Source organism: Bos indicus, chromosome 1 (assembly GCF_029378745.1).
Source record: "Bos indicus isolate NIAB-ARS_2022 breed Sahiwal x Tharparkar chromosome 1, NIAB-ARS_B.indTharparkar_mat_pri_1.0, whole genome shotgun sequence".
In the NCBI taxonomy this organism is placed as follows: domain Eukaryota; kingdom Metazoa; phylum Chordata; class Mammalia; order Artiodactyla; family Bovidae; genus Bos; species Bos indicus.
In genome coordinates this window covers 45345916-45362371 of record NC_091760.1, presented here as the reverse complement: position 1 = coordinate 45362371, position 16456 = coordinate 45345916, and the positions used below count along the sequence as shown (strand labels likewise).

At 34.4% G+C, this 16456-nt stretch overlaps 1 protein-coding gene across 2 annotated transcripts in view; it reads right to left on the bottom strand.

Annotated features, from left to right (window-relative positions):
* Positions 1-370: 370 nt before the first annotated feature.
* The window catches only part of TBC1D23 (TBC1 domain family member 23), a 57001-nt gene continuing 40915 nt past the window's right edge, over positions 371-16456 (bottom strand). Inside the window, exons 13-19 of one of the 2 annotated variants that reach the window (XM_019969675.2) lie at positions 15748-15857; positions 11488-11627; positions 10141-10185; positions 7133-7221; positions 4629-4764; positions 2839-3033; positions 371-2018 (exon numbers count right to left, since the gene is read on the bottom strand). In XM_019969675.2, the coding sequence (XP_019825234.2) occupies positions 1937-2018; positions 2839-3033; positions 4629-4764; positions 7133-7221; positions 10141-10185; positions 11488-11627; positions 15748-15857 (797 nt within the window). In that variant the 3' untranslated portion in view covers positions 371-1936. The remainder of the gene's footprint in view (positions 2019-2838; positions 3034-4628; positions 4765-7132; positions 7222-10140; positions 10186-11487; positions 11628-15747; positions 15858-16456) is intronic. The other variant, XM_019969748.2, reaches the window with a different exon arrangement.

Below are 16456 nucleotides of genomic sequence, written 5' to 3'. Positions count from 1 at the left end.
GAGTAATTTACTACACATAGAATGTAATGTCATTAAACTCCCTCTTTCCTCTTACCCATCTGGATGAACACAAAGAGGAATCTAATACTTTCAAACCTGAAATTGGAACACTACAATCCACTGTAAGGATAGCCCTCAATCTCCTAATTTTGTGGTATCTGTAGAGATTTACAATTGGGTGGAAATGGATAAAGAGAGAGAGATACTGTCATTAAGAACAAAGTTTTGAGGACTTCCCTGGTGGTCCAGTGGTTAAGAGGCTGCACTCTCAATGCCTCCAATGCCGAGGGTACAGGTTCTATCCCTGTTGGGGAACTAAGATCCTATGTGCATGTTGGCATGGCCAAACACAAAAACAAAAACCACAAAGTTTTGAGCAAATTGTACTGATTTATTTACAACTGTAATTTATAAAGAGTAACACAAACATCTTTACATTAATATTATGAAAAAAGTCCCATGGCTGAAATGGGCAAAAAATGAGACTTCAGGACGTTTCTAAAAGGGGCACCAAAAGAAGGGGAAAAATGCAATACAACAGTCGTGGGGAGTTATAAATATCAAGTATTGTACCAGGTGCAGTTTCATGCAAATGTCTTCAACCACTCAAACTGTTTTTATTTAGATACGAGAATAAAATATCTTGAACTATGTTGCCTTTTATTCACTTGATTTCCTTTAAGTAAATTAAAATAACTGGCTGTAAACAGGATACATCTGAATATTTCTATCAACCCCTAGAGATAATCCATGACATTTTAGGACATGGCAGGTTGTGAGGACTTGTTACTTCCCAAACAGATTTTTGTAAGCAGTCATTCCATGGCCCCAAATGTGTTCCTGGATTTCTTTCACCAAATGTGTCTAACACAAAACTCAATGAATTAAACTGAGAAAGCTGCAAAATAAAGCAGACCACTTGCAGTTTTGTCATATTAAGAGAATAAAAATCATTTCAAACCACTAGAACTTTAATAAGAAAACAAAAAAACAAGAGAAAAATATTTCATGAAGTGATGATAAAAACTAGTTTATACAGCTCTCCGATCATCTAGCTTTTCTTTAAGTCAGTATTAGTGTGGTCACAGACATAATCTCACAGAAGATAAATCCATGTGTGCTCAGCACCTGTTTTGAAATATCCTAAATCAAATACTCCTCTTGTAATAGAGGCCAATGACACTTGTAAAGGTACAATTTTGTCCCCCAAGTGTTAATTTTAATCTTAACATGCCTACCTACTTATTATAATGCTTTTAACTGCTCCTTAGATACAATTAAGATGAAGTGTAGTATCTAAAGCACTCAGTGTTAAGATTATTAGCTAATGGTACAAAGACGACTTAGAAACTGATGTTTCAACATTTTACTAGCTGGTCTGAATTTGAATTGGCTGGAATCTTCATCCATTTTATTAAAAAGATTTCACTCTTTTCAAGAACAGAAATGGCAAACTAATTATTGATCTATATAATACTTTTTAGTTTCTGATACTGCTCAGTGGGTAAAACTAAATGTAGCAATTAAAGGGGTCTCTTCAGTGAATTCTATCTCTAATTTTCAGTGAAGACATTGCAAATACACATGTGTATGGTTGTTTTTAAATCTGAAACTGATGCATGTTCTCTTAAAACAGCTCTTCAAAACAGAACTGCATTCTGCACCCTTAGTTTATAAGGGCACAGGGTCAGCTACTTTCAAGTCATTTGATAACTGACCTTTATAAGAAATCATTTTACAAAACCAAAAATGCAAAAGAAAATTAAAAAAAAATTTAACTGTCCAGAGATTGATTATAATAATTTATACTTTCTTAGACTTGCTATTTAAGCACCCCCATAAGCAAATGAAAGTCTCCAATTAGTATTCAGTCAGGAAAATATGTCCATATTTCTCTTGGTTGCCTTAATTTCTTTTGAAATAATTTTCGTTTATATTAACTTTCCAAAGCATCCAAAACTTTCATGATCTGTTGTTTTATGGCTTTGGTAGCATCTCCTGCATTTGGAATCAAATACCTATGGGGAGAAAAATATATGTTAATAACACTGCCTTCTGTTGAGGACTCAGATTCCACTTCCAGTGGGGAAGTGACCCACAAACCCAGCACAGACGCCCTCCCATGTACTCCCCCCGTCACTTCTCTCAACATATACTCAAAAGTGCTATTTTGAAAGAAAGAAAATCCAAGTGCAAAATGATTTTTCTTATTGTGTAGAGCAAGGTGGAATAAACTGGAGATCAGGAGTCAGGAGGGCTATATTTGTTTCTAACACAAGCTAAGTGTGAAGATCTGGAAGTCACTCAATCCCTCTGGGCTTCACACTGTTACCTGTAAGATTAAAGATGATTTAGCTTCAACAGCAATGTGGCTACAGCCCTGATGCCAGTCCAAGAACTGTTTGTCACTGGTCCGCAAGAAGGCAAGGAGGAGCCTGTATCAGACTGTTAACTAACTACATCATCCAGCACACTGCTTAGTTCACTGAGACTTTTCAAAACAAGAACTTTTTGATGAAGGAAAATAAAAACAGTGACTTACATTCTGAGAAAAGCTCATTTAATTGCAAAGCAGCATGTAGTGCAGCACTGATGTAGGGTATTCCTAAAGACCCTTCTGTCAAAGTCTGTGAAGTTAGCTATGGCACTTAATGAAATCATGTGCTAATGCCTAATCCATATATTACAACAAATTTGTAAGGAAAAGATAGCAAGAATACCAATAAAAGTGATTCAGGTATCTATTCCACCATCCATTTCCCCAAAGTGAGAAACAAATCATGTTTAATCATGAACTAATTCAGTAATTCAGATAATATCATCCTAAGAAAATCTTACCTTTCGATTGCCAAGATTTCTATTCCTGAAGCGCTACTGTTTCCATACTTGAAGGTAATTAGCTCAGGATGTTTTTTTTTGGATGTTATTTTAACTACAGAATTTAGTGCTTGTCGAGACTGTATATAGGCCAATCCTTTTCGTGAAAGAATCTCCCTTAAACAGTACATATGTGTTGCAGTAACCAACAGATGACTTGAGAGAGACAAAAGATTAAAAAAAGCAAAAAGAAATGTCATTCAGAACAGCTGTTACTTCAACAGTCCCAATTAAAAACATTTTCAACTCCAGATGAAACTACTTTTGAAGGCAAAGGATCACTATTGATTTAAATAAGCTACTTAATAACAGCTTTTAATTTGCCTTTAGTTGTAGGCAAAATTAGTGTTTTATTGACAGATAAATTCTGTAACTATTTAAGAGTAAAGTTTATATTTAATATAATAAAAACTATAATTAGAAATTATTAAAATAATGGATTTTTGGAATCTATTCTACATGTAGTATATTTGAAATATACTACCTTTCAGACTTTTAACAGCAAACTATCCTCATGTGACATACCACAGCATATACTTTATATCAAAGCAATACCTGGACTGCCTTACATATTTAGTAATATTCTGAAACGGGCCCCAAAGACAAAATAAGGATAGAATTATTAACACCCACACCATGCCTTGTGTCTCAGCTCACTTTTAGTATAGTAATAGTACTCACACACTTTTATGAAATACAATAAGACAGATATCCAGAATGAGGGACATTCTGCAGAACACCTGACCTAGACTCAAAGGATTCACTCATCATGAAGAAAAGCGGGCAGTATGATGAGGGGAGCACTACTGTTGTTCAAGGGATGAGACTAAGGAGAGAGAAGGCAAATGCGATGTGTAAAACAGGACTAGACCCTGGATCAGGAAAAAAGGATAAAGACTATAAAAGATACCTTGGAGATACTGTGAAAAATGTACATGTGGTCTGCATGTTACATGATGCTCATTTTTAAGGTTTTTAAAGATGTGACAGTGTTATTGGAATTGTGGAGGAGACTATTCATATTCTTGAGAGATTTATGCTAAAGCACTTGTCATATTTATAAGCTGCTTCTGAGTGGTTTGACAACGGAAAAATGTGTATATGTGTATGTATTTACAAAGATATTTACACAGAGAGATGGGATACTGTGAAAAAAAGTTAAAAGTAGCTGAGTTTGAGAGAGGCTTATATTCTATGTACTATTCAACTTATCTGTTTAAATTTTTCCCAAAAAATTACCTAAAAAATATTTTTTTAAAAACCAAGATATATAATACAAGCTGACAGAAGAAATTCTATCTTACTGTACTTAGATACATAGAATTTCTTTCGCACTTAACCTTCATATCACGACTTCCCTAAATTCAATCTTACTTCTGAAGAAGGCATTTTAAGAAGTACCGAGGGACTTACCTGGGGGCACAGTGGGTAAGAATCCGCCTGCCAATGCAGAGGACACAGGTTTGGTCCCTGGTCCAGGAAGATTCCATATGCCATCAAGCAACTAAGCCCATGCGCCACAACTACTGAAGCCTGTGAGCTCTACCGCTCCAGCAGTTTCCAACTACTACTAAGCCTACATACTCCAACTACTAGAGCCTGTGCTCCACAGAAGAGAAACCACCGCAATGCGAAGCCTGTGCACAGCAACAAAGAGCAGCCCCCACGCCCAGAAAGTCCATGCACAGCAACGAAGACCCAGTGCAACCAAAAATGACATTTAGAAAAAATTCAACTTAAATAAAAAGTACCTAGGAAACATGTGTCCACTTTCTTTCACTTCTTTACAAGGAAAATGATGCTTGACATCTGGCTTGTTTATCCAAGTCTGAATGTTCACAACCTCTTTTCTATCATCATCTGACATTGAAGAACTGTCGATTTCATCTGTAAAGAATTTAAGATGTTAAAAGTGGGTATCACCAACTTTAAAAATGATAGCCTGAAAAAATTTCAGTAGTATTTTAAACAGACAGGTTGAAAAACAAAACAATCGATTCTAACCCAGCTACTGTATTTCCTGTGCCAATGATACTAATATAAAAGTATTATGATGAAACATCACTACATATGGTAAGAAAATCAAGTGAAAATATAACATATATACTTTTATTACAATATTAAACTACCTGAGGAATTTCAACTTCTTTGATTTATACAACGTAACTCTAATCTATGACTAGTCTGTAGGGAGATGGTGGAATTGTCCAATCATTATATTACCACCTATCTTGAGGGCAAAAATGGCTGAGTTCTTTTTCTCTTGCTGGTTTCTTTTCCTTTTTTGTTTATTGAAGTACAGTTGATTTACATAATTAAATCAGTTTCAGGTGTATAACATAGTGATTCAATATTTTTATAGATTACACTCCATCTACAGAATTACTGGCTTCTGATTCTGGGGGAAAATAACAACTAAATAATCCTGGGATAAGTAAGTCTATTTAGTGGGGTTTTATGTGAGAGAAATGTAAGGCATTCCTGTTATTCTGTTTTTCTAATTTAAGAAAGGGAATTACACTCCCTAGAGTTAATTGCAGATGTTCTTCTCTTCACTTTTCAAAAAATCAAAATACAAGAGACATAGTAAAAAAAATGAAATCTCACGTATCTATTCACTTCTAGCTTAAATAAAAATTAAGCCCTCATGGATTTCTGCCCAATCACATCCCCATTTCTTTTCCACCAAGAAACAGTGACTATCTGAATTTGGTGTCACATCTTTAATCAAACAAGAATATTATTAAATAATATACTGTTTTGCATTCTAAGTTAACATAAATAATAGACTGCTCAACTGTATTCTTCTCCAACTGCTACCCTATTCCCAACATTATAAATTTTACCCATGTTGACAATCATAGCTCCAGTTTTCTTATTTTCATTTCTGTGTAATTTTCCAGAGCATAAATACATATGTATAGATATAAAAACATGATATGTGAAAATACACCAACATTTCTTCATCCATTTCCTTCTTTTGTTAATGGAATAACAAATATTTAGGGAAAGACAGACTGATAGGTAACAGGAAAATGACAGAAGAGACAGAGCAAAAAGGAGAAAGGGAAACAATTACAAATAGCATACAGAAGTTTATGAAACAGAAGGTAAGAATAGCTAGAGAAGGTGTTGGGGAAAAGCTATAAAGAAATAAAAGTACAATGTACTGATTATTGTGTTATACTATAAAAGAGAAAATGTACTTTTAGAGTTTTTATACAGGGATATAAAAATATTATATAGAAGAAAAATAAAAATTCTGTGTATTTGCTTCAAAAAAATTACATATAGAAAATTATTTTCCCTTCAATGCAGTTTTCAGGAAGGTGACTGTAATATACACTAAACTGTCAAATGTGAGTCCCTCTAATCTGGCAATCTTACTGGGAATTATTTACCCTCTAGATACACTTGCAAAAGTTCACCTAGATATATGTGAATATACATTCATGTACGCACACACACACACACAAAGATAGCCACTGCTATTTGCAATAGTAAAAAGAACTGGAAAACTACCAGGGTCAACTGGGAGAAGACTGATTTAATTATGGTGCATTTGTATAACAGGAAGTCAGCTGTGGGCTGAGGTGGAAAATACACAATATGTATTACTAAGTGAAAAAAGCAAGATGAGATTTGGGAGTATTCTTCTTGTTTTGTACTTTTATATACAACATATATTTAATATATAGTATATATATTTATGTATTTTTTCTAACTCAACACACATTAATACTAATTATGATCACTTAGGGTAATCTGAGCAGTGGGATTATGAACAAAAACAATAATTTTTTAAAACATAAAGACAATCACGAATTTCCCTGGCACAATATCCCCATCTTGTGGCCCTTTAGGATATTGCCTCCAGTTTCAAAAGGCTCTTTTCAGAGGTCTCAATTTTGAGATTTCCTGAACTTGAGTCCCACAACTCTTAATCCCCTACATGGCTGAATCAAGGGGATTTACGTCCAATCCCATGGACTTAAATACTATTTATACACTGATAATTCCCAGATTATCACTGGCTTCGACATCTCTCCTCAACTAGACTCCTGTAATTATTGCCTACTCAGCATTTCTACTGCATAATTTAAGGCATCTAAAACCAAACTCTTAACAGAAAAACCACAGACTCTCCAATCTCCTCAACAGAATCACTGTGTCTTGCTGGTCCCAGAACGATCTCTACAATCACTCCTGATGCCTGAGGAAAGCAGTCTGTATACAGAGAAGTGTAGTACCACACCTGTGTCGTATTCTTCCTCATCCCCGATGCTGAAAACAGGCTTCACACCACGATAAGGCTTACCCACTCTGTCACTGCTGCTCACATGCCTATAATTCAGAGAATTGTAAGAGGGAAATCATCACTTAAGTTTCTAAAGATTTTCCCCAAGTATCATCTGAATATTAAAATACAAATGTTCTTTGTCCACCCCCTACCTCACCAAGTACCACCCAGTTTCAGGCCAGCTATGTTAAGGAAATTGAAACAAGATAAGGAAATCATGTTAGCAAAAGTGGCACAAGGGCTTGGTGTGCAGAATGCTTTCAAATCTGTAAAAATTATGTTTTAAACAATTTTAATGTTCACATAAACCAATGCACTGGGACATTCCTTAACCTCTGAGCTCTGTGTCCTCAGCTGTAAAACGGTAATGACAATATCTACTCTTCCTGGCTACTGTGAAAATTAAATCAGTTAATATCTGGTAAAGCTCTTGAAATAATGTCTGGCATACAGCAAGTGCTACATACATGTTTCTTAGACACAACAGTTTATGAAACCAAATATTCAAATTCTAGTAGGAGTGCCTAAGGGCTTCTCATTTGGGTACAGATGTCTTAAGGCTTTTCCTCCCATTTTTTGTAATTTCTGTTACTTCTGTCTCAATAGAAACTAAGATGCTACTTCTTTTACATAAATAAACCATGAAAATTCTCAAGTGAGAATAAACCACTTCATTCTCAAGTGGCAGAAACAAACAACATGTAAACTCAAACTTAATTAGTTCTGTAGGAAGTTCTCTTTTTTATATAAAAATCAATACCTTGTTACTTTTCAGGTAATCTCCAATAAACCAAGAAATACAATTAAAATATTTAGACAAAATATTACATGTTTCTGGAGAAAGAGTACTATTTGTAGGATAAAGTTCAGCTAAGATAATCTATGATGAAGGAAAATTGTGACTTGCTTTTTCCCTTGTCATGTTAAGATAGAGTTCAATTAAGTTGTCTTAGAATTCAATTTTTCCCAAAAAACAGAGATCAAATCTATATTTTAAATAATTTCTTAATACATAGCATCAATAAAAATAATGACCTAATTTGGTTAAAATAAGCTTAAATCTTTACTTCTCCCAAAACAATATTCCTTAACAGAAAACCAACAAGAGTTGAGTGTATGACAGAATTGTAAATTAATCAATACACTGCTTACAGTTTAAGTTAAAATCATAAAATCATTTGATTTTTATGCTAAAACATATCTAATGTAAAGTTATCCTATAAATTAGCAAATTTTACTCATTAAAGACAAAAATATGAAAGAAATAATTAAAATAAATCTATGCACTCAGATTCAGCTCTCTAACAAAAGGCAAAGACAAACACAGCTTTATGTAACAATACATTTGTGTCATCTAGAATATAAAATTGTATGAGATTGTGTTATTGGTTCTCTCCTGATATTAAAGCATAATTAAACTTCTATAATATAGAAAATAACGAAGATAATGTTTACAGTAAATGCTTGTACCAGAATGTTTGTATGAATAAAGTGACATCCAAAAAAAAGATACCAAGCTATACATTATTGAGCAAAATGTATAATACAATGCAGTTTTTATAAACAAGATGGCTAAAGATAACTAACAAAGTTCTTAAAAGACTATCAAAAACTGAAACTCAATATCTGGACTCTTTAAAAAGCAGTCTATCTATGCTTTTTTGCAGAAACAAAATCTACAAAATAGTCTGAATAGATTTTAACTTTACTTACTGGGCTCAAAAACAAACCACATTTATTCTAACTTTTCATTAAATTCTATTTTCAAAATGGATATAATCTCTAGGGACCAGAAAAGATAATTTTTAATTTTTTAAAAATTATTTGGGATAAAATTTGGAAGTTAAAAAAAAAATCAGAATAATTTGATGGTCCTGTAACAAGAGAAAACAGAAACATGATTCACAAGTACATTATAATTTTAAAAGAAGCCATCCCCTTTAAAATTATAAAATTCTAATAGAAGCTCTGTAACTGGCATCATACAGGAGCAGTCACAGTAAATAAAATCTCTTATACGTAAGTTGAAAGTAAACTATTGCTAAAAATGCTCCTTCTAATTCACTGAAAACACTGAAATGATCTGCCAAAAAAGTCAACCTCATTATTCCAGAGCTTAACTTACTTTTCAAAGTATGACTAGAACTTCTTTTTAAATGTTCATAGGTATTCCTATAATTGATATTCAAATTAAAATCGTAGAAAAGTCGTGCATATAAAAATGTAAAGCCATATATATAAGGTTCTATTGTTTATCCTAATTGAAGATCCAGTAGATTTCTAAACTTTAAACCTATGGAATTTAATAAACACCCCAATTTTACTGGGATAAGAGAAGAGATGGATTATATATTAACATGTCCACTGTGGCCTAATTTCTTTCAAGGAAAAGCAAAGGCAGAACCCTAGAACTGGAGTTCTTTGGAACTGATTTATATAATGTTGTCTCTCTAACTTAAACACATACATCTTATTAAGAAAATTCTAGCAATATTATCAAATGACATAGTGTACGTGAAATAACAAAAAATTTGAACCGCAAACTATGCTTTTTTTCAGGTGCTACAATTTTCTCCACTGTTAGGGCATGAGACAGAAGTAAATGATCTCCAAAGCTAATAGCCTCCCAACTCTGAGACTATGTATTTTCTTTGTTTCATCTTCCTCTGTCTTAGAATAAAAACATGAAATTTGTTTTATAAAATTGTGTTTGAATGTATGTGATTTTCTGAGGAACAGGAGATATAAAAGGAGAGGCAAGGAAAAAAATTTAAATGATCAAGCAAAAAAAACAAAAGGAAAGCATAACAGCATCACACACTCCTAAAAGCAGAATGAGAAGAGTTCAGCATTTGAGACAGCTGCATGAAATCTGAGCCAAGACAGCAACAGGCTTAGAGACAGCGTGATGCATGCCAAAGGAAAAGGATGGTCCAGTAAAGCTGTGCTACTCGTTGGCTTACCGCTCGGTACATGTTCTGTCTGGCCAAGGAAGATTGAAAGACATTCTACAGCAAATTGAGGCAGAGGACAGAACAATATGATTATTAAAAACACAACAGCTTTAAAACAAAAATATAGTATAATCAGTTCTTCTAATTGTGTATATTAAAAAGAAAATGTTTTGATGATCCCAAGTACAAAGAAAAATGAAGAAAAGCCAGTTTCAAGTGATTATTTAACAAAGAGAATAGTCTTTTCAACTTAGTATTATCACCAGTTCATTTTAAAATAAAATTTTAAGTGTTCATGCTACAAAATGTAGCAATAATAGTACCCTAATTGAGAATGCACTAATTAAAAGTATTTTTAAAAATAAAGCTTTTGAAAGCAGACAGAATTTTAATGAGCAAAAAAAACTTTCAGCCTTGATAAAAAAACTTTTAACATTATTTATCAGTTGCCCATTTTAGACAAAGCATCGTTTTTTGGATTAATGAAAATAACCTACATCTTGTTATTTACTAAACGAAAAAATATATATACCTCTGTATGCATATGTACTTTATTTAATAAAATGAAAAATAGTACATTCCTTATATTCAGTTCTTCAAGTCAAATACTTCAACTCTCCTAGTATACTGCAAGTAAGACATGAGATGAAATTAAATACTATAATACATTTCCAAGATGAGGCCTGCTTAGAAACGAATTTCACACTGGAATTATTAGGTTAGCTTTGAACTCTAAGAACAAGAAAGATCAGTGAAACTAACGTGGAGAAAAAGAAAACATATTGTGCACTCACAGTCCCAGTGAGAAACAATATAATAGACATTCTTAAACTTCCTTATCATTTGTTAGCTGGTTACTTCATTTGTAATTCATGGGAGAAGTGAGGTCACACATGCCGTGAACAAAATTCTATGAAGATCTGAATTCTTGAACTTAAGAAAACGGGGTTCTGCTTTATTTAGTATGACTCAATTTTCTAGGTTTTAAATTCCTGAAGCCAAGAAAGAGATTACTGCTATGACATTACTGCACTTAACAGATGATTCCAACCACGTGACAGGTGGGATTATACATAATAGTGCTGGAATATTTTTTTCTAATGAATGGCTTGAAGGGGCAGAATTATTATTTGCCACCTATTCCGGGCAGTGGAAGAAGAGAGTAATCTTCATAGTCAACCTTTACAGCAATAAAGAACATCTCTGTGATGACAATGAAAACTGGAATCATCTAATAAAAAAATATAATTTACAATCTTTTTTTAAAGCACATTCTATTCAACTAACATTTACTGTAAGATACTTTTCTTCAGCTTGAATTACTCATCACAAATTCATACTGTATAAGTAACTCACCGGTCCACAGGAGTTGATGTATTCTCAATAAAGCTGATAACTTTTTCCCTGACATTAACAGATTTTGTCTTCAAAGCAACAGTCATTTTATTAACTAATGATTTCATTCCTCTATCATTTGAACCATTAGAAGATTCACCCTAGGGGGGGAAAAAAAGAATTTACTGATGAATTAACTGCTCTCCAAATAACTAGCAAGACACACTACTGCTGAAGGTTGTCTCGATGTTATGCACTGAACTGGGTGCACCTCCTACCACAAAATCATATTTTAAAGTCCTAATTACCCAGTATACCTCAGAAAATGACTGTAGGTGGAGACAGGGCCTTTAAAGAGTAAATTAAGGTTAAATGAGGTCATGTAATAGGTAGGCCCGATCCAAAATGACAGATGTCCTTACAGGATAATGGGGAGACATCAGGGACTTACCAGCCCAGAAAAAAGGCCATGTCATCTGCAAGCTGAAGACAGGTGCTTCTGGAGAAATTAAACCTGTCACCCCTTTGATCCCAGACCTTTAGCCTCCAGGACAATGAGGAAATAAATTTATGTTGTTTAAGTCACCTAATCGGTTGTGTTTTGTTAAGGCAACCCGAGTAGACTGACACACTGGGTGAAACCATTTTAGGAACGGAAGGTAGAAATGAAAACTGAGGATATGTACTACACACATAAATGTGTGCGACCTGAAACTACCTTTTATTCAGTAAGAAATGAAGTTATTGACCTCTTAACTCAGATAACTCTATAAAAATAAGTAAAATTACAATCACAGTATCATTCATATAGCTAAATTTTGAAACATTTATTCTTTATAAATTTTTGCTGTTTAAGACATTATTACTTAGGTCTTTATTTCTCAAGAAAAGTCATCTTTATGCACCTAGTGTAACAGATTTGAGTATAATTCTTAGATTGTATATAACTGTTCCTTTACATCCTACTGCAGCGGTTCCCAGTCCTTGTGGCACTAGGAACCAGCTTTGTGGAAGACAGTTTTTCCACAGATGGGGGCTGGGGAATAGTTCAGGCATTAGGGAGTGGCAGAGGAAGCTGCTTTGCTCATTCACCTCCCGCCACTCACCTCCTGCTGTGCTGCACAGTGGGTTTCTAAGAGGCCTTGGACCTCTCTGCCCTACAGGCAAGTTGGTTGCAGATGTCACAAGTTTAAAAATTTGCCTATCTTCTGCCCATTAATTCCTCTTCAGGATTTATGGGAAGGAAATAATCAGAAAATGCCCTAGGATTTAGTCACTAAACTATTTTTTAAAAAGTTTAAAAAACAACCATTTAAAAATATTAGAAAATGCTCAAACGTTCAGTGAAAAAGCAGAAAATAAACCTATTTGTACACTCTGAGCACTACTTTTAAAATATAATACTACAAAAAAGCATTATAAAAGATGTGAAGAAAATATTTCAAAATATGAACAGCTGTTATCCATGGTTAGGTAACAATTAATTTTGCTTTCTTTGTATTTTTAATATTTACATATGATGCTATAATGAAATGTATTATTTTTATTTTTAAAACAAGTCATTAATTAAAATGTATTATTTTTACTTTTAAAACAAGTAAGTCATTAACTAAAATATGTTACTTTTATTTTTAAAACAAGTAAGGCATTAACTAAATAACATAAAAATCATGTTTCCATTTCCATATCCAACTTCAAAACCAAATTATACTGACCATGGAATTCTTTGGTACTTTAGAAGATAACACATCTTTAAGAGTTTCTTTAATAGCCTCACTCATTGCTTTTCAAATCTGAAGATAAAAACTTCAATAGAGAGACTATCCAATGCTGTGGGCGGGAATATAAATTAGAATGATGTTTTTTAGAGGGCAATTTGATAATAATGCAGAATTCTAAGGATTCTGACATGTCATCTTTTGATCAAGTTATTTCATTTCTAGGACAAAATAATGTCATATGCAAACATTAGTACAAAAATTAACAGTAGTGTGCACAACAGAAAAAGACTGGAAGCAATGTAAATATTCAATAATAAGGGACTAACAAAACAAATTATAATATATCCATAGTATTTAGATATTAAAAACGAAAACAGCAAATATTTATTAAATAAATGGTGAGCTCCTAAATATCTAAAAGATCATGCTGAAAACCTAATTCTCAGAGAAGCTTTATCTGCACGATTTGACAATAATTTGCTTTGACTTACAAGACTGAAGATAAGCCTCAATTCATCATCTACTGAGTTACAAAGTTTATCTGAGCCACCAGTGAAGTATAAAGTATGTAAGTGACACTATATAGTATGCAAGTGACAGGTACTACACTTTACGTTCACTTGTACATTTAATTCTCATGTCATTATTATGAAGAAAGTTCTGGTATTATCACCCCTATTTGCACAGATGGAGAAACCAGAGCGGAAATGATCTTGCTGGAGATCATGAAGAAAATAAGTTCTGGAGATAAAACCTGAGTACCCAGGTAAGTCTGATTGGTAAGCTCAGGACTGTATTGGAATTTTCCTTCTATTTCTGATTTAGAGAATGATCATCAGGTAGATAGGGATCATTACTTGTGAAGAAAACAATTTAATGACAGAGCCAGGCTTCAGCAATATGTGAACCATGAACTTCCAGATGTTCAAGTTGGAGGAACCAGAAATCAAATTGCCAACATCCGCTGGATCATGGAAAAAGCAAGAGAGTTCCAGAAAAACATCTATTTCTGCTTTATTGACTATGCCAAAGCCTTTGACTGTGTGGATCACAACAAACTGTAGAAAATTTCAAGAGATGGGAATAATAGACCACCTGACCTGCCTCTTGAGAAATCTGCATGCAGGTCAAGAAGCAACAGTTAGAACTGGACATGGAACATCAGACTGGTTCCAAATAGGAAAAGAAATATGTCAAGGCTGTATATTGTCATGTCAAGGCTGTTTATTGTCACCCTGCTTATTTAACGTATATGCAGAGTACATCATGAGAAACGCTGGACTGGATGAAGCACAAGCTGGAATCAAGATTGCTGGGAGAAATATCAATAACCTCAAATATGCAGATGACACCACCCTTATGGCAGAAAGTGAAGAATTCTTGATGAAAGTGAAAGAGGAGAGTGAAGAAGCTGGCTTAAAGCTCAACATTCATAAAATGAAGATCATGGCATCCAGTCTCATCACTTCATGGGAAATAGATGGGGAAACAGTGGAAACAGTGGCTGACTTTATTTTACGGGGCTCCAGAATCACTGCAGATGGTGACTGCAGCCATGAAATTAAAAGACGCTTACTCCTTGGAAGGAAAGTTATGACCAACCTAGATAGCATATTAAAAAGCAGAGACATTACTTTGCCAACAAAGGTCCATCTAGTCAAGGCTAGATGGTTTTTTCAGTGGTCATGTATGGATGTGAGAGTTGGACTGTGAAGAAAGCTGAGCACCGAAGAATTGATGCTTTTGAACTGTGGAGTTGGAGAAGACTCTTCAGAGTCCCTTGGACTGCAAGGAGATCCAACCAGTCCATCCTAATGGAGATCAGTCCTGGGTGTTCATTGGAAGGACTGATGTTGAAGCTGAAACTCCAATAACTACTGCCACCTGATATGAAGAGCTGACTCATTTGAAAAGACCCTGATGCTGGGAGGGATTGGGGGCAGGAGGAGAAGGGGATGACAGAGGATGAGATGGCTGGATGGCATCACCGACTCGATGGACATGGGTTTGAGTGAACTCCAGGAGTTGGTGATGGACAGGGAAGCCTGGTGTACTGCAGTCCATGGGGTCACAAAGAGTCAGACACAACTGAGCGACTGAACTGAATGCAGATGATACAAAGTACAGAAAACACATAAAAGACTTATTGCCCAAATATTTCCAAAGAAGAACAGAATGGATTTACTCTCACTATTCTCCTGGAACAAACTAATTGGGAGAGTCCTGAGAATCAACTCACTTTAAAGTCCAAGTTAATCACAGGAGTCAGAATTATCTCCGTTGATATTTAAACAGAAGTAGAAAATTGTCACTAAGTGATACCAAGTTGCAGCTGGGGAGGGAGAAGTCTGAATTCAGCAAGGAGACCACCAGAACTCCTGACTAGTTTAACTATGCAGGTTGGCTCCTGTGATTCCATTAACCTCACGACAATATGTGTCCTCATTGTACTTGTTTGAAATATTTTGACTCCATTTCTTTTATGGTGAGTATTTAGATGTTAATCATCATTTCTGAGCATTCATCCAAATCTGGTGACATATTCTACATACACACTTACATCCACAGAAGAATTGATGCTGCTCCTTGAACCTGAGGTGCTAGCAATCCAATGGCCATATCCGTTTTCTGGTCCATCCACATTGATGTCTGCCAGGTGCTGCTGCAGTGCTTAAAGATAAAGAGGAAGAAGGAAAAAAAGTCCTGACATATCAACCCCCCTTAGAAGTCTGATAAACATGTCAGACATGACTTAGCAACTGAACAACAACAGAAGCTGAACGAAAAAGACCCAAGGGCATAATCACAGGTATTTCTTTCACAGCACCTTTGTAAAGAATAAAAGATGCCAGGCTACAGAAAGTTTTCCTTTCCCTCCTCTTTCTTCTAAAGCCCTCTCTCTACACACATATAACTTTTCTTAATTGACCCTAAGGGTGACAGTAACCATATACACAGATTTGATGTCTTCCTCTTTGGAAGGCAATCTTTCAAGTATTAATAAATAATTTTAGCAACATTTTGATGATATAAAGGATTAATGGAAAACCTATGATGGCTTTTGTTTACCATAAAGAGACATCAGTTAATCCTTCCAGTAATAAAGAAGCAGTCTTAGGCATTAACTGCTGTGGAAAGAGAGATTATTCTTGGAAAAGAAATAATTCATGGTTTAAAAAAATTTTCCTAAAACCTAGCCTATCTGTGCTATATAAAATAATGCTTTTCAGACACTTTTGAGAACAATAACCAAGTTTTGTGTTATGCTG